This window comes from Oryx dammah, unplaced genomic scaffold (genome assembly GCF_014754425.2).
Source record: "Oryx dammah isolate SB20612 unplaced genomic scaffold, SCBI_Odam_1.1 HiC_scaffold_9, whole genome shotgun sequence".
NCBI classification, from domain to species: Eukaryota; Metazoa; Chordata; class Mammalia; order Artiodactyla; family Bovidae; genus Oryx; species Oryx dammah.
The window spans coordinates 21,579,794-21,600,697 of NW_024070193.1; the positions used below are offsets into that span (position 1 = coordinate 21,579,794).

Sequence of the window (20,904 nt, forward strand, 5' to 3'; positions counted from 1 at the left end):
GGTAAGTGATGGGGCTTTAGTAGTTAATTAGGTCTCTCTCTTTATTTTTTTTTTTTCCAGTCATGTCCTGAAGGCAGACAATGAGTATTTGCTGGATTGATTGGGTATTTCACAAGGGATAGAACATTGGATTCCAGAATGCGGACACACTGAGTTTTGCACACAGAACTTCCACATTTATACACTTACACCACGGGTCAAGTTGGGTGTGGTTTTCAAATCACCCTATAGCAGCCAACAGGGTAACAATGAAAAGCAATTAATACCTTTTCAAATAAACAGGTCCCAAAGAACCATATCTTCTCAAGTAGGGTGGACTCAAAGTGCCTTTGGACGATTACTTGGTCATTAGTGACCACATCCCTAAAACCTGAAAGGGGAATGGTAACAACCATCCTAGGTTTGGAGTAACAAGATTGAACAAGATCTATAACAAACCAGGAGCCATCAGAAACAGTGGAACACTAACCTGCCATCAAGTTTGAAAAGCTACCAAGAGACAAGATATGTTCAAGGGGCAAGAAAGAGTTAAGCAAAATCTTGATGTTGCTTTATTCAATTCTTGTTTTACTTCCAATGCAATCAACAGTGGACAACAAACTGTTTAGTTTTCCTCTATTTAAAGAAGGTAGCCATCCTACAGAGCTCTTTCATAGAAAATCATTAGCCACAGAGCAAAGTTAGGGCCAACACCAACTCTTAGAAGGATCTTAGTTGTCCTATAACATCCTATATTCAACATCTTTTTCTACAAAGACTGTTTCCTGAGCCCCTGTTCTTGAATTCATTTATGTGGCCACAGCTGAGGAAGCTATCACATTTCAAGTGTTTTCAAATTTCAGCTTAAATATAGAGATGGGCCACTATTTTCTGGTGCCTGTCAGGAAAGAGAAAGATGTCCCCAGGGAGGCATACCAAAATTTAAATTAAAACCTAGGGGTAGAAGGGAGTCTTACCTTCGATTTTGGCATACTCTGACAGTCGAGAATAGTTGACTAAAGCAGCTTGCTCTAGACATTTACGGATGACTGCTTTTACCTCCTCTTGTGGCACTGGGGTTACAATGTCTTTCATCAAGACCTACAGGTGGAAAAACAAGGTTCTTAAAATGGTTCAATGATATGTGTTACCCATTTATACTTAAATAATTCAGTTTAAAATTAATTGTGAATGCCTCTTTGCAACTTAATATTGATCATGCACCATGGTTAGAGACAAAATAAAAAATTCCAGTGCACAGTTGGGCTGTCAAAGCCTGTCCATGATTCATGGAAAGGTTAGGAGCATATCATCAGTATATCTTAACTATTTGAGAAGCTGGTAGTTTTCTCATATTTACTCTGATATTTGATGAACGGTAAAAAAATCTGAAAATGAGAAACTAGGTCATTCAACCACAATATTTCATCACAGTGATGTTCATGTCTCTGTGTACATGTCATCTGTCTTTCACGTTCATTCTTACCCTTTCCAAGAGTGAGAGGGTAGCTTTCAAAGCACCTTCAGGTCGACCAAATGGAAAGCAATACCTAAAACAGACAGAAAAATGTTCAGGTTGCCGAATTGATTGCATTTTAGCATGAAATATGTTATAACTTGATTCCTATGGCAACTCTCTCTGAGGAACAGAGAATGCTTTTTATTTTGTCACGTTGTGTTATGTTAATCTGAATTCACACCATATATGTGTGTATATAATGTATATATATGTGTATGTGTGAATAATGACTAAAGAGAGACTCTGCAAATGTCTGCAACAGAAAAGAATATTTCCAGTGATGACATAAGGTTCTATTTAGATTTCTATTGTGAAGGAGAACCCTTTGTTAGCTCACTTGTGACCTTATATATAATTACTGAGACTGGAGTTAAGAAATAGTTTTAGTTGAAAGAAGCTAAACTTCAAACACACCTAAATCCCTAGAGGATTAAGATAGGAAATACAAGAGTGTATTTTGAGCAAATTCATGATTCTGCTAATTGTCTTGCCTTGACTGTAGTTTTTAATTGCTATTTGATCTTTTGTTACTGGCAATGTATCTTGCATAGAGTGTACAACCAGTAAGGGTTTATCCAGGGTTGTTTTTTTAAAATGTGTATCACACACAGATTTTATTTATTTTTGCTGCACCACATGGTCTGTGGGATTTTAGTTCCCCAATCAGGGATTGAACCTGGGTCCACAGCAGTGAAAGCCTGCATCTTAACCACTGTACCATCAGGGGAGTCCCTATCCAGGAGGTTTTTTGATGATACAGATAGTTCTAGTGACTATTTCGGGCAGTCATAAGCCTTGCAAGACACTTCCTCATGGTACATAGGGAGCAGGACAGCTTACACAAAGAGGGCTTTGTTCTTTTAGTGGAAATAAAATGACCTTAAGATTTCTAAGTCTCCTGAGTATTAGCAAACTCTGTCTTGGTTGGCTCTTTCATTTGTTATTTCAAGTTTTTTTTTTTTTTAAGTATAGCTGGTTTTCAACATTGCACTAGTATCACGTACACAGCAAAGTGGTTCAGTTTCATATATATATATATATATATTTTATTCTCAGATTCATTTCACTTACAGGTTATTATAAAATATTGAGCTTAGTTCTCTATGCCATACAATAAGTCCTCATTCAGATGTTTTTAAATATCCAGTGTGTCTCTGATAGATTTATAGTTTTAGAAAATCAGGCCCTTAATTTGCCCCTCCCCGGGCTCATCCTCCTAAAAAGCCCTTTAACCCCAGATCCTTACCTAAAATGTGTAATCTGATTTTCCAACAGAACTCGGAGCCTCTCCTTGATTTCTTCAAAACGTTCCTTTTCTTCAACAGTTACAGTTCCAATTCCATCAGGCCTGAAAGGAGACATGTCATGAGGTGATGGGAACCTCATATGCTGACACCATCAAATCAAATCTCTAGCAGGAGGAAACTGTCCATTTTAGAAGAACAACTACAGTGATCGATGTGACCTTAGGAGAAGTCCCGCTTCTCGGTGCTGGTGACTAGAGGGGATGGGGTACGCTGAGGTTATCATTTGGAGACATTTGCAGAACTGTCGCTCATTTATTGTGAAGTGGTAAAATGCACAAAGTGGTGGCTTGCAGGTTAAAGCAGCTTCTAGATCTTTTCTGTTTGGATCACAGCTTCTGAAAATTTTGAACTGCTTGCCAACATTTTTTTTTTTTTAATTAGGAAAGTTTTATAATACAATTCTCTTAAAATTTGGAACAATTGGCATTAACTGGCAAGGGGCAGAAACAGCTTCTTCCTTGGCTGTGGCAGGTCGGTCTTCTAGTCCACATTTCTACTTTGTTACCTGAATCTCTTGCAGGCAGTTAGGTTTGAGACTCCTGAATTACGCACACAAACTCCTATGAAAACCAGGTGCCCTGTAAGTGTCTATCTTTCCCAGAGCTCAATGCTGATAAGTGACTCAATTTCCATAATTACAGATGTTCATATTAATTTAACCACTTATATAGTAACTAAAGAATAAATTACAAGACAGTATAGAAATTATGAGACCTTTATGAAAGAAACTGAAGAAAACAGATGGAAATATCTTATGTATTTGGACTGGGAGATTTAATATTGTTAACATATCTATACTATTTAAGTCATCTATATATTTTATGCAATCCCTATCAAAATTCCAACGGAATTTTTTTTCACACAAATCCTAAAATCTGTAAGGAACCACAGAAGCCCCAAATAACCAAAGCAATTCTGAGAAGGCAGAACAAAGTCAGAGGCATCTCAGTTCCTGAATTCAAACTATAAAACTGCAGTAATCAAAACAGTATGGCACTGGTATAAAAACATACATATAGACCAATGGATCAGAAATAAGCCCTCGCACATATGGTCAAATAATACTTCACAAGGGAGCCAAGTGTAGTCAATGTGGAAAGGACAATTTCTTCAATAAATGGTGCTGGGAAACTGGATATTCACATACAAAAGAATGAAGTTGGGCCCTTATCTTAGAACACTCACAACAAAGAACTTGAAAGGGACTAAAGACCCAAAACTGTAAAAATCCTAGAAGGAAATATAGAGGAAAAGTTCCTTGATATTGGTCTTGGCAATGATTTCTTTGAATATGACACCAAAAGCATAAACAACAAAAGCAAAACAGACAAGAAAAAAAGTGACACTTTACCAAACTAAAAAGCTTCTCCATAGCAAAATGTACAGACAATCTATACAGTGAAAGAAAATATTTGCAAACCATCTATGTAATAAGGGGTTACTATTCAAAATACAGAAGGGATGCATAAAAAAATACCAAAGACCCCAAATAATTTGATTGAAAATAGGCAGAGGACATAGACATTTTTCCAAAGAAGACATATAAATAGCCAGCAGGTACATGAAAAGATGCTCAACATCATTAATCTACAAGGAAATACAAATCAAAACTATAATGAACTATCACCCCACACCTGTCAGAATAGCTGTTCTCGAAACAAAAAGACAACAAATAAATGCTGGTGAGTCTGTGGAGAAAAATGAACCCCTGTGCACTGCTGGTAGGAATGTAAACTGACATAGCCACTACGAAAAACATTATGGAGGTTTTTCAAAAATTGAACATAAAACTGCCATGTGATCTAGTAATCCCACTTCTGGGTATATATCTGAAAAAAGGAGATCACAGTCTTCAAGATACAACTGCACCTTGTATTAACTGCAGCATTCTTTACAACAGCCAAGATAAGGAGACAACCTAAGTTGGATATTATCGACTCAGATGAATGGATAAAGGAAATGTGACCTATACAAAGCAGAATATCATTCAGCCACAAAAAAGAAGGAAATACTGCTTTTGTGACCACACGGATGGACCTTGAGGGCATTATGCTATGTGAAATAAATGAGACAGAGTAAGATGTACAGTGATATGTGTATGATAAACACATATCACTTATATGCAGTATCAAAAGAAGCTGAACTCATAGCAAGAGAGAGTAGAATGGTGGTTGCCAGGGTGGGGGAGTGAGTGAAATGGGGAAATGTTGGTCAAAGGGTAAAGCTATAAGAGGAGTAAGTTTTGGGGATCTAATATATCCTATGGTGATTATAACGAACAGTACTGTATTACTTACTTGAAAGTGTTAAAGTAGATTTTAAATGTTTCCAACACACACACACAGACCCACAGACACACACAGTAAGTATACGAGGGGATGTAGGTGTTGATGAACCTTATTTCAATAATCATTTTAAAATGTATACATGTATCAAGTCATCACATTGTACATCTTAAACTTACATCGTATGTCAATATCTCAATAAAAGCAGAAAAAAGAACCAATCACATAGGCTATTTTTTGATCTTAGTGAACTGCTGCTCATTTAATAAAAAAGAATGACCCAGCATAAATAAGTGAATTTCAGTTTAGTCCCAGTATTCTCATGTTTCTGAATCACCAATAGGTTCACACACATTTTCCTTATTTCCTCTGGCCCATTCAAGTTGAGAATACAAAGGAAGGCTGTATATTTATAGCCCAAACTTATCTGTGCCAAATTAGACGTAGGATAATCTGACCCATTCAAAGTCTTCAGCTACCCAGATCTTGTAGTGACTTGTTTTGACTACTGGCTGAGCCAGTTTGCAGATTGGTGCGTCACCATGAAACTTCTATTGGAACATTCTTCAGTTTGCAAATGCAAGTCATCTTGAGACCAAACAAATGGTCTTATTTATAGGCCTTCTCAAGGATCCAGCAGAAGTTGGGAAAATCCTGTATACTAGACCAGTCTGACTGCACAAAAGACTTGGCAAATGATAGCAGTGTACCTCCTGTTAGGGGTTTATTGGTCAGCTTCCCTTCTTTTTAAGTACTAAAAATGCCCTATTTGAAAAAAGAAAAAACTTCCTTTCCCCCATTTTGTGGAAAATACCCGTAACAGTAAAATCCTACACTGTGTATTTACTCACACCCTCCTGAACTTAAGTAAATGCAAAACGGTAAATACCAGGTAGGCAGTTTGAATCTATACATGTGCCCTTATTTTTAAATTTTCAGAAAAATCTCAAATGTTAATTTATGAAATTTACTAAAAAAATATTTTTTTAAACATGAAATGCCCAAAGATCTGTAGTTAAACCTCAGGATGAATTCATTGGCCCCACAAAATACATGTGACACTTTCTGTAGTAACATCTCATGGGTCTGTTATAATCTAAAACTTCCTTTGGCTATGGCTTTTGGATTTTGTTTACACAAAGTTCAGCTTGCTAATGCACTGAATACACATTTATACAGTTGTTTTGTGTGCATACCTTCAATTAGTTTGGGAAAAGTTGAGCCATTTTAAGCATTTTGTTTCTTAGTGGGGAATTAAGCCAGAGAAAAATGCTATTAAATATAAGGCACAATTCAGAGAGGAATTTATAGATCACCTAGAAAAGCCTGAAAACCATTTCACAAAGGCAGCCAGAGATGTCTACGGCCATTACTAGGAAATAAACCTCTGTGTGAAGAATATCATTCCTTCCTTACCCAACAAGCCTTCTAAGGCAATCAGGCAATTAGGAAGCAGCTCTCAGATTTGTGTTTGAGATGATAAAAACTGAACATTTAGTATGTGCCTGGCTTTCTTGTAATTCTCACTATAAATGGCATTATAAACATAACATTTATGATGCTTTCCCCCTTTTGTTTTAATGATTCACATTTATAATTATTAAACGTATCAGATGGCAGCTTCCATGTCTCCTTGGACTACTTTGTGAGCACTGTTAATCTCCCTATTCAAAAAAGGTAAACAATGAAAAATTATTGTTATCTTTTCTTAAATTTGCTTCTTAATCACCTATGCCAGTGTGAACACTTTCATTTTAAAATAAATGAAACAAACTAATCTGAGTCTGTAAGACACACAGTGCAGAGTTCACCAACAAAAACAGGTGATAAAACATATCACGATTTAGACATCCAATGCACATTTATTTGTAATTGCCAGAATTGCCCTGAAATGATGCTAGTAATGAGGGATGTTATTTTACAAATCAAGGGAGAGAAATGAAGGAATAATAGAATTTGTCTAAGATCACAGATTGTCACTCTATCAGTTAAAAAGCAAAAATAACCTTGGCTGCATTGATTTCTCACAGTTTTTGAAAATTCTGTCAAACATCAATTTCTTTTCCATTGACCCTTATAATTCATCAATGTTAACTGTACAGGTTTACATGGATCTACTAACTGAAAAATCCTGTTCAATATTCTGGGGAACATGGTTCTCCCAGAAGCAATAAAATACTTTCCCTAGAACAGGGGCCACACAAGCCTTTCTTATAATCACACAGAAAGCCTGTGAGACCTCAGACTGAGGGGCTACCTCAGACTGTGGGTGTGTAGGGTACGATCTGGTGCGGGACCTAAGAACTGGCCTTTCTAACAAGTTCCCTGGTCCTGCTGGTTTGGAGAACCTTACTTTAAGAACCTCTGCCTTAGAGAGCAAGAAAATATTTGGTGGGTGGCCGAATACATGAAAGGGTATTTTGGTTCAGGGTTCCTAATTTCTCTTGGAGTAGAGTGAATCTGGAACCAGAGATTTTCTCTAAGAAGTACACAGTCCACTTAACGAAGCTAGCAACCCCTTCCAAAAATGGCATTTGCACTCTTTCCAAGGTGCCATTCCAAGCAGCTCTGGTTGCAAAATAAACAGAAGAACTGTACTGGTATCGCTCAGAAGCCATGCTTTGTTTCTGTGTTCTGGAAACATTTGGGGGTGATTCTATAATTGTCATAAAACTGGCTCTGCATCCTGTTCTGCTCTCAATACTTCTAACACTTAAGGAATCAAAAAGAATGAGAGAAGAGGAGGACTGATGCTGGATCTTTACACTCCTACCCAGCAAATCCCAGGCTGAGATGTTTCTTCACTCAGGACACATGTCTAGGAGCCTGAATCCTCTGCTCTCTTGGATCCTATTACATCTTCTGCTGCTGTTTCTGTACTTCTTAGGGTCCACTGCCATTTCCTTAGGGCACCTAGATCTCCTTCATTAGGAATGCCCTTGGCTGCACTGTGCATAAACTGAGGTGCCTACTCTCCTGCTGTCAATGCTGAAGCCTTCGTACAGGCCAGCCCCTCCCTTGGGTGGCCACTGGACATCTCAGTTGGACTATGAACTACACTCAGCCAACTGGACACTCTTTCCTGGAACTTTTACATCAAAGAAACAATGCAAAGATAAAAGAAACAGGTGGGGTTTGCTCATGCTAGCAGCTGTGCCCTGCCCAGCCCATCTCCCCATGTTCGTAGTTCTTAATCTGTGACTGTACCTTAGAACCAGGAGAGAGCTTTGAGAGGTCCCACCCTCAATATCTGACTCAGTGTGGGCATCGAGGCCGACACATGGTCAGTTTCATTCCCTAAGTTATTCTCATGTGCAGGTAGGATGGCACCATGGCTTTGATCCTGTTTCCTACTTTTCAGTCACTGCCTTGATTCCAGTTTCCCCCTCCCTTTCTTTGAGGTTCCTGGCATCATCCCAATAAACTTTCTTTTGTTTAGATTATCCAGAGTTAGTTTTTGTCCCTTACATGGAACTGACGTACATGCATAAAAGCACACATTCCTTCCTTTCCCATGCGCTCAATTTTAGTAGAAACGTGGATGCCTTTGAATCTAGCTTTACAGACACACATACAAGAAGGAAATGTGATCCCTCATCACTGGTTCCACCTAACTGCACACTGGCTAACCACTCGCTTCTTGTATATCATGATCCCACAAACCTGAGACAATATGCAGTCAACCGCAGTCATCTTTGGAGCCCTGTTGAAGACTGGAAGCTCTCCCACCTGCAGGCCACTGCTGGAGCCAGAAGTGGCTCTCTCGGGCCACGGCAGACTATATTGCATCTGACAGAGCAGGCATCTCCGGAATCCACCTTTCAACTTTTCGGCAAACCGTTTTCTCACTGTCCTTCACAAAGTTGACATTTTCGGCAGCACGATAGGAAAGATGTCACGTCGGCTGCTCTTCAAGTTCTTGTCACAGTGGTTAGCACCAGTTCTGTCATCTTCATTCTCCTCACAGCCTCCCATCTTAAGCCATGTCACAAATAATAATACATCTAGAGTTGTGTTTTTCTGTTTCTTTTTTTTAAAAATCAGATTATGATGACCCTAACCCAGCTGTCCGCACTTCAGAACTAGTACTGCAAATTCTTCTTCCTTTACCCAAATGTTTCTGAGCTAGAACTTGTTACTTAATGTCTACTGTAGGATTAATCCAATATGATTAAACATGAGGCTTTTAATGTGAAAACACTTTATCTTGATATTTGAAATTAAGTGTGAACACCTGAGGCAAAGAATTCAAACTACCTTGTGTTTTGTGAAAGTGAATTGACCTCTTTGGGATTGTTAAATTGTTGTTAGACACCCAGGTGGGCACATGGAGTCCTAGAATTTAATTATTCTGCCAACAGGTTTCTCTATATTGAAAGCTGGGCCACAAAACCTCCATTTGGAATGTAAGATATTTCAAGAAGGTCAGGTTACTAAATTAATTTGAAACATATTGGATTAACTGATGGGTGTGTTCTGACACTGCATCTATCTGGTAATCAAGTGCAGAATCCAGTGTGAAAAGAAATGTGTGAATTCAACAAAAGGGGAAAGCGTGTCTGGTCCACCTCTCTGCATTCAGCCAGCTTTAAGCTCCAATCACTATCAACAAGGGGTAAAACTCCAGCTGAAGTGGGAATATACTTTCTCTCCAAATGCAAATGTCCACATATGCCGGTGCAGGCACCGTAAACACGATATATTCTCTCTCTCCAAATGGATGCATGCCTGCAGACCGCAGTATGGATCCACGAAAATGTCCTTAAACAAGCAAGATAACCAAATCCTGCTTGCTACAAAATTGTTCCAGCCCAGAAACATGAAAGCTGAAAGGGTCAGAGTGGAACAGAATATTTTAGTAGCCGTTCCTTGCAATGGTCCCTCAATAGAACATTCAGACTAAACACACACTCTTAACCTCTCTCTCTCTTTAAAAATTGACTTCTAGCAATTCTTAATCCTTACAACTTTCAAAATGACACTTTTGAATTTAATCCTATTGTGGAATATTTTCCTTTGTCTCTTTCAAGTGGTTAATAACTCCACGTTTAAGAACACCAAAGCAGCACATCTCAAAAGGAGGCATCCCCACTTGCTCATCTGGATGGTTTGTATAATCTCTAGGTTAATTATAAATTGTAATTAGGACTCTCACATCCTGTAGTCACTGCTTCATTATGAAAGCCCAGCCTTACCCTTTCCTTCTCCTCTCCCTCCAGCCCATGCCCTTTTCTAATTATGCCCGGATGCCCTGGGGCTCAGACACGCTGCTAAAACAAATATATCAAAGTGTTTGTATCACAAAGAGTAAGCTAGGAAGCAACAGCAACCAGTTTCTACAACATTACAAATGCTTAGTGAAGATTCTTGAGACTGGCTTTAGTCAATTTGAGAAAGAGGTTAGACCAGGGCAAAAATACACAAGTCAGGTTTTTTTGTGACTTGTTCACTGCTTTTCTGTATATGGAGCTAAAACCCAACAATATCAGAAGGTATCTTTACTCTCTCATAAGGATGGGAGTGACAGAAGTCTCTCCCTACTGAACAATCTCAGAATGTGTAAGTTATTGGCACAAGGACATTAATTAAAGTGGCTTAGGCTCTGCCCAGGTGCTGAGTGAAGCAAGAGCCCCAGAGATGATTAGAAAAATGATATAAAATGTATGCATTATAGGAGAGTACATATTTCTTTCTCCAGAGAAGGACCAATTTCTAAAATTTTTACTGCATAGATTTTTCTTTTTGAGGACTAAGCAAAGAGATGAGTTTATTTCTAGGCAAGCAAAGACCCATCTAGGTTTTAAATTCTACCTTGAATACCCTATGACCCTATGTAGAGATTTCTGAGTGGTTCAGAGCAGTAATATCAGTGGTCAGAGTTTTTGGGTATCACACCTACCCTAAAAAGGGTATGATATCTGAAAATATATTTTGTACCAATGAGCACAGCATGAGGACACACTAGTGGAATTTTAGAAGGAAAATGTACATTATTTGGATTTTTTGTTAGTCACCAATGGGATAGATATCCAACACATTTTATATAAGATTTTATGTTTGAAACGGAAAATCTGCTATTATCATGGGGCAAATTTCCTTCAGGAAGAGTCACATGGGTTAAAAGATAGCATACAAGCTCTAGAGAGAATTTCTTCTTGGGATGCAGACTTTTACATGAAATATCTTTGGTTTTTCCCTCCTCTCCTTTGTCCGATTAGGTGAGGCTGGTTCATTAGGATTTAGAGAGTATGACGCAGCCGCGTATAAGGCTGCCACCACGCACTCGGAGCTGAGAGGCCAAGCAGCCAGGTGCTCCTGTCCACAAGTGAGATAAGGCCTGTGTCAGCACGTAACATGGGGCCAGGAGTGTGAACGTCACTGTCACCCCCCACCCACGCCTGCCCACTACCAAACTGCTGCATTCACAGGCTGGTAAAAACAAAACTACCCTGCTATCGTCTTTTCTCTCTTTTTCGGGGAGGGAGAGTTAGAAAGCACCAGACATAATGTCCTGATGGCTGTATGTCCATGTAACACAGAGAGAAAGGGAGGAAGGAAAGGAGGGAAGGAGATACTGGAGAAAAAAGGAAAAAATAAATACAGATGCAAAATGACTCATTTACTCCTAGGCAGGCATTCCCCCCACAATAAATAAAGGCAACCATGATATGACATGGATTGGGAGTGAGGGACCCACACTAGAGGCAAGGACATGGACAGTAAAGCAAGTGCTGCGGTCCAGGGGAGGGAAGCTAGAGACCTGAGCCCTGGCGGTGGTACCGAAGGTGAGGAGAAGTAGGCAGACTCGAGAGAGATGTAAAAGCATGGGCAGGGCACAGTAACTAAAGCCCTGTGATGCGCTGAGGAAGGAGACATCAAGGATGGCTCCCAAGGTTTTGTCTTGGGCAAATGGGTGGGTGGAGTCACTCACTGACTTAAACACAGGAGTAACAGGAGAAAAGTGAGTTCCATCTGAGTGCTCAGTTACTAAGCCACAGGGATCACACGGTTTCTGCACACAAGCAGCACCTTGGCTTCAAATGCATCTCCCAAAAGAATCCTTGGACACATTTTCAGAGATTTTTAGGACTCATGCCCTCTTACATCTGCTTACAGACGCATTAATCTATGCAGCCTACTTTGGATTGGGGCGGTTGGCATTATGGATTTGTTAATTGCTGATACAATGTACTTTCTCCGCAGCCCATATGTGAAGAGCAGCACTGGCATTCAAGAAATGTTAAATAATAATGTAAATGAGAAAAATTTCCAATCCCAATAATAAAGGGATCCAAGGAACATTGACGCAACTTGCAATCATCGGAGCTGTTTGATTGCCTTGTCACTGTGGGACAGTGACCAAAGTGATGTTAATCTAAATGTCATCTAGAAAGAAGACTAAAAATATTATGGTGAAAATTAAGTACTGCAACCTTAGGAGCTGATTTAAAAATTAGAAGATATAGCGATTTACATCTGTGGATTTGATGATCGCCAAGAGCAACCAGCTGAACATACTCACATTTTCCTTTTCTTTCCCCTCTTTGCAAAAATGGGTTCAGTTTTAAAGAGCTAGTTCAAACTAATGTTCCCTCAATCAATGGTTCTTAAATGCTGCTACATATAAGGGTTTAAAACCAAGATGCTTAGGTCATATCCTAGACTAAATCAGAACCTCTGCTGGTGGGGCTAAGGCATCAACATTTTTTTAGGCTCTTAAAGTGATTCCAATGTGCAGCTAAGTTTGACCACCAAGGTGTTGAATAAGTAGGATCTGAAGACCAAATGCCTGAGAAATACCTGGGGAGGAAATGATTAAAAAGGGAAGATGCCTGGCACCATCAAACACTTGTTGAACCAAATTATTTGAAGATGGGACCTCATTCTTTCCATTTTTACAAACTCCCCATGTGATTTCTATAACAGCCCCTGCACAAGCTGAAGATCAGTGTCAAGCCTTTAGACACAGAATATGTCTGTATAAAAGAAACCAAAATCCAAATAAAAAGAAGAAATTTCATCCCAACACCTGGAAGTTTGATGTTTTGGGTTTTGTGTGCAGGGGGCTGCCCTGTGCACTGTAGGATCTTTAGAAACATCCCAGGCCTCTACCCACTAGATGACAACAGCATCACAAAGTAACAATCAAAATGTCTCCAGACATCGCCAAGTGTCCCTTGGGGAAGAGATCACCCCAAGTCAAGGATCTAAAAGATTCCAGGCATGTCGATGGTTCCATTATCTTCCACTGCTTGGAATCATGAACAGTGAAATTGACCAGGTATGTCTACTCTGGATTAGGTATTCTGGATTCAAGTAGGCATAGTGTTAGGCTTCCCAGGTGGCACAGTGGTAACAAATCTGCCTGCTGACGCAGGAGATGTGGGTTTGATCCCTGGGTCGGGAAGATCTCCTGGAGAAGGAAATGGCAACCCAGTCCAGTAGTCTTCCCTAGGAAATTCCATAGACAGAGGAGTCTTGAGGGTTTCAGTCCATGGGGTTGCAAAAGTGAGAAACATAACTTAGCAACTAACAACAATAACAGGCATACTCTCTCACAAAGATGTAGCACAGGCTTTCAGAGAAGATGGGATAAACTCAAGTCACCAGCACCTGAGTGATCACTAATGATGTCTAGCTGCAGCAGGGCTGGGCTCTGCCTCCATGTTTGGGGCTGCTGAGTTATTAACAGGTAAAAAAATTAATCAATGGACAAAAAGCTACTGTTTAACCTAACGTTGGTTGTGAGGTGACAATAGGAATGAGATCTACTGTTGAGTTAAATTCAGTTAAACGGCAATTTGTTTCCATGGGTCATCAGATCCTTCTTACTGTGAGTCAAAGAATAGATAACCTGTCCACATGCAAACAGTGTTCATCCTGGTGAGAGAGGTAGGAAAATATTTTCCAGTGTTAATTGGTGCTCAAAGGAACGTCTCCTCTAGGTGGCCCTAAGCTCCAGATCCACTCTTTTTCTACAAGGTCAAAATCACCAGGTGGGCCAAGACTGACTGTGGACATCTTCAGGGGAAAAATGGAAATTTTTAAGTAATTTTTAAAATTAATTATTTAATTAATTTCTTTAATTAATTCAGATGGCTGCTATAGTAGGTCACCTGGAAATGTTGAAACTCATATTCAGTGGGACGAATTTGCATCTCATACCATACAGAGTGCTAATGCTGGGCAGGTAATAAGGCAGAGAAGTTACGAATCCAAGCTCCAAAGATAGAACCACCATGTTGGCTATGTGAACCATGTTCACTGAAGACAGTGAATGAACTTATCTGAGCCTCAAACTCTTCATCTGTTAGGTGACAGTAATAATAATACAGATCTCACAGCGATGCATTAAGGTTAAAATGAGATAATATATGTAAATAGCACTTCACACAGTACTTTGCATATAGCAAACACATTAAATGGTGACAAGTAGCCTTATTTTAATTACACTTTATTTATGAACTCTAACAATGGTTTCAAGAGGCAGGTCCGGTGGTCTGGTATTCCATCTCTCTCAGAATTTTCCACAGTTTATTGTGATACACACAGTCAAAGGCTTTGGCATAGTCAATAAAGCAGATGTTTTTCTGGAACTCTCTTGCTTTTTTCATGATCCAGTGGATGTTGGCAATCTGATCTCTGGTTCCTCTGCCTTTTCTAACACCAGTTTGAACATCCGGAAGTTCATGGTTCATGTATTGCTAAAGCCTGGCTTGGAGAATTTTGAGCATTACTTTACTAGTGTGTGAGATGAGTGCAATTGTGTGGTAGTGTGAGCATTCTTTGGCATTGCCTTTCTTTGGGATTGGAATGAAAACTGACCTTTTCCAGTCCTGTGGCCACTGCTGAGTTTTCCAAATTTGCTGGCATATTAAGCGCAGCACTTTCACAGCATAAGCTTTCAGGATTTGAAATAGCTCAACTGGAAAACCATCACCTCCACCAGCTTTGTTCATAGTGATGCTTTCTAAGGCCCACTTGACTTCACCTTCCAGGATGTCTGGCTCTAGGTGAGTGATCACATTATCATGATTATCTGGGTCATGAAGATTTTTTTTGTACAGTTCTTCTGTGTATTATTGCCACCTCTTCTTAATATCTTCTGCTTCTGTTAGGTCCATACCATTTCTGTCCTTTATTGAGCCCATCTTTGCATGAAATGTTCCCTTGGTATCTCTAATTTTCTTGAAGAGATCTCTAGCTCTAAAATCACTGCAGATGGTGATTGCAGCCATGAAATTAAAAATGCTTACTCCATGGAAGGAAAGTTATGACCAACCTAGATAACATATTTAAAAGCAGAGACATTACTTTGCCAACAATGGTCCATCTAGTCAAGGCTATGGTTTTTCTAGTGATCATGTATGGATGTAAGAGTTGGACTGTGAAGAAAGGTGAGTGCCAAAGAATTGATGCTTTTGAACTGTGGTGTTGGAGAAGACTCTTGAGAGTCCTTTGGACTGCAAGGAGATCCAACGAGTCCATCCTAAAGGAGATCAGTCCTGGGATTTCTTTGGAAGGAATGATGCTGAAGCTGAAACTCCAATACTTTGGCCACCTCATGCGAAGAGTTGACTCATTGGAAAAGACCCTGTTGCTGGGAGAGATTGGGGGCAAGAGGAGAAGGGGACGACAGAGGGTGAGATGGCTGGATGGCATCACCGACTCGATGGACATGAGTTTGGGTAAACTCTGGGCGTTGGTGATGGACAGGGAGGCCTGGCGTGCTGTGATTCATGGGGTTGCAAAGAGCTGGACACGACTGAGTGACTGAACTGAACAATGGTCTATTTAACTTATAGCCCATGGAAGATAATTTTAGAGATTGATGGAGTATAAGAGATGCTATGATTCTATGTGCTCATTTTGCAGATGAGAAAACTGAGGCACTGAAATGAGATATGATCATTTTAGATTTATGCAGATCAGGCTTTAATACTCAGATCGGTAGAATCTACGTACAGTGCTGATGTGGTACAAAGAAGAACTTCAGACTCAGAGTATCTGGGTTTTCCACCTCAATTTTCAGACATTCAGTTTCATCATCTGCAAAATGGGTATAAAAGCACCTGACCTGAAATGTTATAGCAAGTGACATATACGGAGACAGGAATATATTAAAAGCATTTTGTAGACTGCAGAATACCACACTTAAGTACAGATATTTAAGATTATGATTTTTTCTTCCTTACAAAAATAGCAAATATAGACCCTTATTTGTATAAGCCTCAAAGTACCACTCGTAATCTTTCCTGGTAGTTTTTCATGGCACAGGAAGCAGGTCAGGCTCCAGCAAGTGCAGCCATTTGCTCTCTGCTCCGCTTCAGTGCCGATCATGCCAAAACCAGCACCTTGGACAGCAGCCAGGGAAGCTGCCTTTTCAGGCACCTATAATACTCTGCATTTTCTTACCAACTGCAAGCTACTTCTGCCCTGCACTCTGACCCACACAGGGAAACGCACAAACTCCACTCCACTTCTCTCTGTGTATACTGCAAGTTCAGAAGATGGGTGTTCCCATGAAATCAGGGCTTTCCTTGACCTTCACTAATAGACTGGCACACAATGACCCACTGCCTGCTTCCTTTGCTAGGAAGTGAAACTGGCCTTTTCATTTGGTCTGCCTACAGTGAACTGTATGAATTGTAGGACTTAGATATTTTCAACTGAGCAAATTCACAGTGAAACATAGAGCATAGCTCCCTGAGAACTTTGTGTCCTTTGGCAATGTCAGAGTCAGAACATCCATTTCAAACCTCACCATGAAACTTTAAAATGTCAGTGTTAATTTGAGGCAAGATAGGGAAGGTCAAGAAGGACACAGGGATAATGCTGGATATAACTGTACATCTGCCTCATTTACTTTAAAAGGGAATAAAGCCACCAATTTGCCATTTTACCAATTCACAAAGAGAACATCTAAAAGACACAGGAAACAAGAGAGGATAAACATAATTTTAGAACTTAAAAGTATTTTCAAGGTGACTTCATCATATAAATGATTCTATGAGGAGTCATTAATTTGGTGACAGACATTACTTCATGCCTTTATTATAAACAATTATTTGAAAATGGATTACTTTCATGCGATAAATGCAGAACTGAGAGGGTCTGCTGAAAACGATGGACCTACTATAAAGGTATAAACTCATTTTAAGCCAACTCATTTTATTTGCTCCTTAACCATAATTTCAAAATTATAAATCATGGGTTGCTTATTATGAGTGACTTGTTAAGGTACCTGGCCCCTAACTAGACGCCACCAAAAAAAGCAATCTGACTCATGCTTCTGTTTACATATTGCACACTTAGTCTTTTTCAATATGAACATGCTTTAACAGTCACTAAATACCCGATTCAAATTCAGTCCTAATACATGATATTTTTGCCGATTGCTAGGGTTTTTTTTAAGTGCACCTTCAAACAGAGACTTCAGGAATACACAAAGCTTGCTGTTTGCTAAGGTTGAGATTCAGCACAGATGGGGGAGAGGGAAAGGTCACAGACATCCCAAAACACAAGCCAATAGACACAAAACATCTTACCTTTTAGGCTCTGGATTTGCCTGAGTTTTGGGATTTTTTCTTTTTTTGGATTCCTTTTTGGTATCTTTTTTAGCCTCTGGTTCAGATGGGGAGGGAGTTTTGCTCCCTTCAGGGTCTGTGTTTGGTGGCAGCCCACCAAGGTACGCATGCATTTGTTGACTTTGGAGAGGGGTGGTCGCATGGAGCATGCACAAAGTATGGCCAGCCATGGGAGAATCAAGAGCACACATACATGCACAAACAAAAGAAAGAAAAAAAGGATGCATCAAACAGCAAAAGCAAATGCATTCGAACTAAAATAATAAGCAAAAAAAAAAAAAAAAAAGATGCAAACTTGCATAAGGAAAATCAGAACTGAAAAGAAAATAAGAAATCCAAAACTGTTTCCATGACAAGATGTATAAACCTAACTGTGAATCAAGTGGCAGTCTTACAATATGAAATCCAGACAATGTGTATCATAATTCATGATGATGTTTACCAGGGAGTTTACAAAAACACTTCATTATTTTATAACACTTCCTTATTCAGTAACATATGTAGAATACAGTGTGACAACCCAGAGAATATAATGCAACTTCTCTCTCTCTCTTTAAAGAATTCAGTCCAAGAGGCTGTAACAGATAGTCATCAAAGTGTACATATTTATAAAAAGCAGAATTATGCAGAGATAGTCCCCAGGTATCAGAGTTTTCATGAATATCTTTTATGCAAATGAAAGGTCATGTGCTGGGCTAGCAAACCTGGTAACAATGAGAGGTGATGAAAATCTTGTTGCCTGTTAAATATTCAAACCTACAGTGCTATTGTTACCCGGCTCTAAATGTTGAAGTTGCATCTCATAAAATCTACCAGCACTAGAGAGACGGAAAGCATAGAACCAACCCCACAGATATTCCAGAGTTGTATAGCTTGCAAAGATGACTGACACGGTTCTGATTTAAAAGAAAAAGCTGTCAATTCTGGACTCTCCCATGTAAGAATTTCCCCAGAGCAGCAAGTTTTTCACTGCAGGCTGGGTTTCTGAAGCCACCCAGTTTTCCCTGGCTGTGCCTTCCCTGGCGATTGGTAAGGGTTCATGGGGGTAATGGAGGCTTCTCTTTCTAGTAATGTGAGGCTACACACACTGGGATAGTAAACTGGCTGTGGCAGTGCAGAAATGTATTCCGGGTCTTCAGAGCCAAATGGTACCATTCTGAAGTTATTTGCTGCTTTTTGCCTTATTCAGAACATAGATCTTTTCCTCCAGGAGCTGGGCAATGTCTAAAGAGAGAAAGTACTTAGTGTGAAGTTAGAAGAACTGATGTTCTGGTCTTGCCTGTAAAACCTATAAACCAAAGGGGTTGACTACACCATGGTCTCTGAAGTTCCTCCCAGCTCTCTGGTTAAGCTCAGGGCCATGGTTATCTATGTCTCCCAGCATCACCTTGCTTGCTTCAGCCCTTGAGCTTCCTCTGCTGAGCATTAGTACATGCTCTTCCTTTCGCCCAGAACCACTCAACTCCTAGTTCAGTACCTGGCCCAAGCATCAATTCCTCAGGGAGACTCTCCCAGCATCCTGCCACCCCATCTGAATCATGGTCTGTCATTAAATGCTACCACGGGATTTCATCCCTGTTTCTCAAAGAATCAATTTCTCTGTAACTCTGCCTTTGCTTGATGTCTAGTTTTTGCTTACCATGTATGCTGAAGGTGTATCAGAGACCACCCTAGAAGTCCTGTTTGCTGTTTCTGTTGAGACTCATGAAAGGAGAAGAAATTCAGACCTGTGTGTATGTTCTTTGTGTTTGTGTGGCTGGTGTGTGTGTGCGCCCACGTCTGTACTACTGAGCAAATAGGAATGGGTAGACTTAGAGATGACCCTAAAGCAGGACCAGCTGTAAACCACTGCCAGCACCTTAAACATCTTTTTAAAAGGAATACCCCTGGACGCGCGCCTACCTGTTCCCATGGACGTGGGATGCACAGAAGGCGAAGCTGTAGTGAAGGAGGGTTGGGTCGATCATGGCGCCGTTTTCTGCGCGCTCAAGCAAGTCTCTGAGGTAGCAGAGATGGCGGTGACACCCTCGGACCCCGTTCCGGGCGCAGTACTCGTCTAGTACAAACACCTGGCCAGGACTGAACCAGCCCTGATTGGGGAATAAAGGAGAGACCTTCTTTCAAACATAGGCTGGGTTTATTTGGGGGAGAGCTTCACAGTTGGGGTGACTGCAGAAGGGGGTTAAAAATAGCCAGAGCCAATGCTTCCTGATTGCTTATTAAGCCCCAGTCACTCTGTCAAACACCATGTGTGCTAGCCGGTTCAGTCCTCACCAGAGCTCTGTGAGGGAGGTGCTGCTCTCCCTGTTGGATGGGTGGGAAATCTGAGCTCAGGGAGCACATGGGATTTCCCTAGTGTCCCACAGCTAGTAAGTGATGGAGTATGGATTAGCAGAGGGCAAGATTCCAGAAACAGGAGTCTCACCCACTGCTTTAACACCAAACCGTAAACCCTAAGAGCACTGGAGTGGGGCTAGGGCAAAGTCTTGGTTACTGATAAGAGAAAATAAAAATATTAATGCCTTAAATTGGTACAGTGCTTTACCCTTGACAAGAGCTTTTAGTTGAGCCCATGGCAACCTTGAGAAGTAGACAGGGCAGGTTTATCTTTATTTCACAGATGAGGAAATGAAAATAAGAGCTCACAAAGAATACAAAATAGCCAGGACTCAAACCCAGCTCTGTCTTTCTCCATATCTTCTGTATTTTTAATACTCTGGAGCATTAACAAATACTAGGATTGATCTACATTCATGCCAGGACTTCATAAATCCTTTCACTTTGGAAGTAAAAAATATATATATATATATTTTTTAGATTTAAAAATGAAGATAATAACAGAACTTTCCAAAAAGAACAACATGACTTTAAGTTCTCAAGTTGTGAATCATATATGATTCAACTAAACCGAGAGGAGCTTCCTGTGCCCAGGCTGAGTGCTTTATATTCTCCCTGGCAGTTATTTGTTTTCTTATTATGTATTTGCGTGCTGCAGGACCACACAAAACTCTGCTCTAAAAAAGAATCGGGCTGGAATCTCTCATGCAGAGCACATTAGGAGGTGCCATGGTGTAGAAACTGCTGCCTCCACCAAGCACTTAAGAAAAAAGATGCTCAGTAAGCCCCAGCGACTTGCCACTCAAAGTCACTCTTGGGACAACCCTGTAATGAAATCACTTCTTTCAGTCTGAGTACGTTTCTGAAGCCAGAAATAAAAATTGAGGTGG

At 40.1% G+C, this 20,904-nt stretch overlaps 1 protein-coding gene across 24 annotated transcripts in view; it reads right to left on the reverse strand.

Annotated features, from left to right (window-relative positions):
- Positions 1-20,904, reverse strand: part of CADPS (calcium dependent secretion activator) — a 473,124-nt gene that overhangs the window by 115,342 nt on the left and 336,878 nt on the right. For 12 of the 24 annotated variants that reach the window (XM_040246540.1, XM_040246541.1, XM_040246542.1 and 9 more), the window contains exons 13-17: positions 19,580-19,767; positions 17,639-17,797; positions 2,745-2,846; positions 1,466-1,529; positions 957-1,080 (exon numbers count right to left, since the gene is read on the reverse strand). In XM_040246540.1, the coding sequence (XP_040102474.1) occupies positions 957-1,080; positions 1,466-1,529; positions 2,745-2,846; positions 17,639-17,797; positions 19,580-19,767 (637 nt within the window). The remainder of the gene's footprint in view (positions 1-956; positions 1,081-1,465; positions 1,530-2,744; positions 2,847-17,638; positions 17,798-19,579; positions 19,768-20,904) is intronic. The other 12 variants (XM_040246563.1, XM_040246549.1, XM_040246550.1 and 9 more) reach the window with 1 other exon arrangement.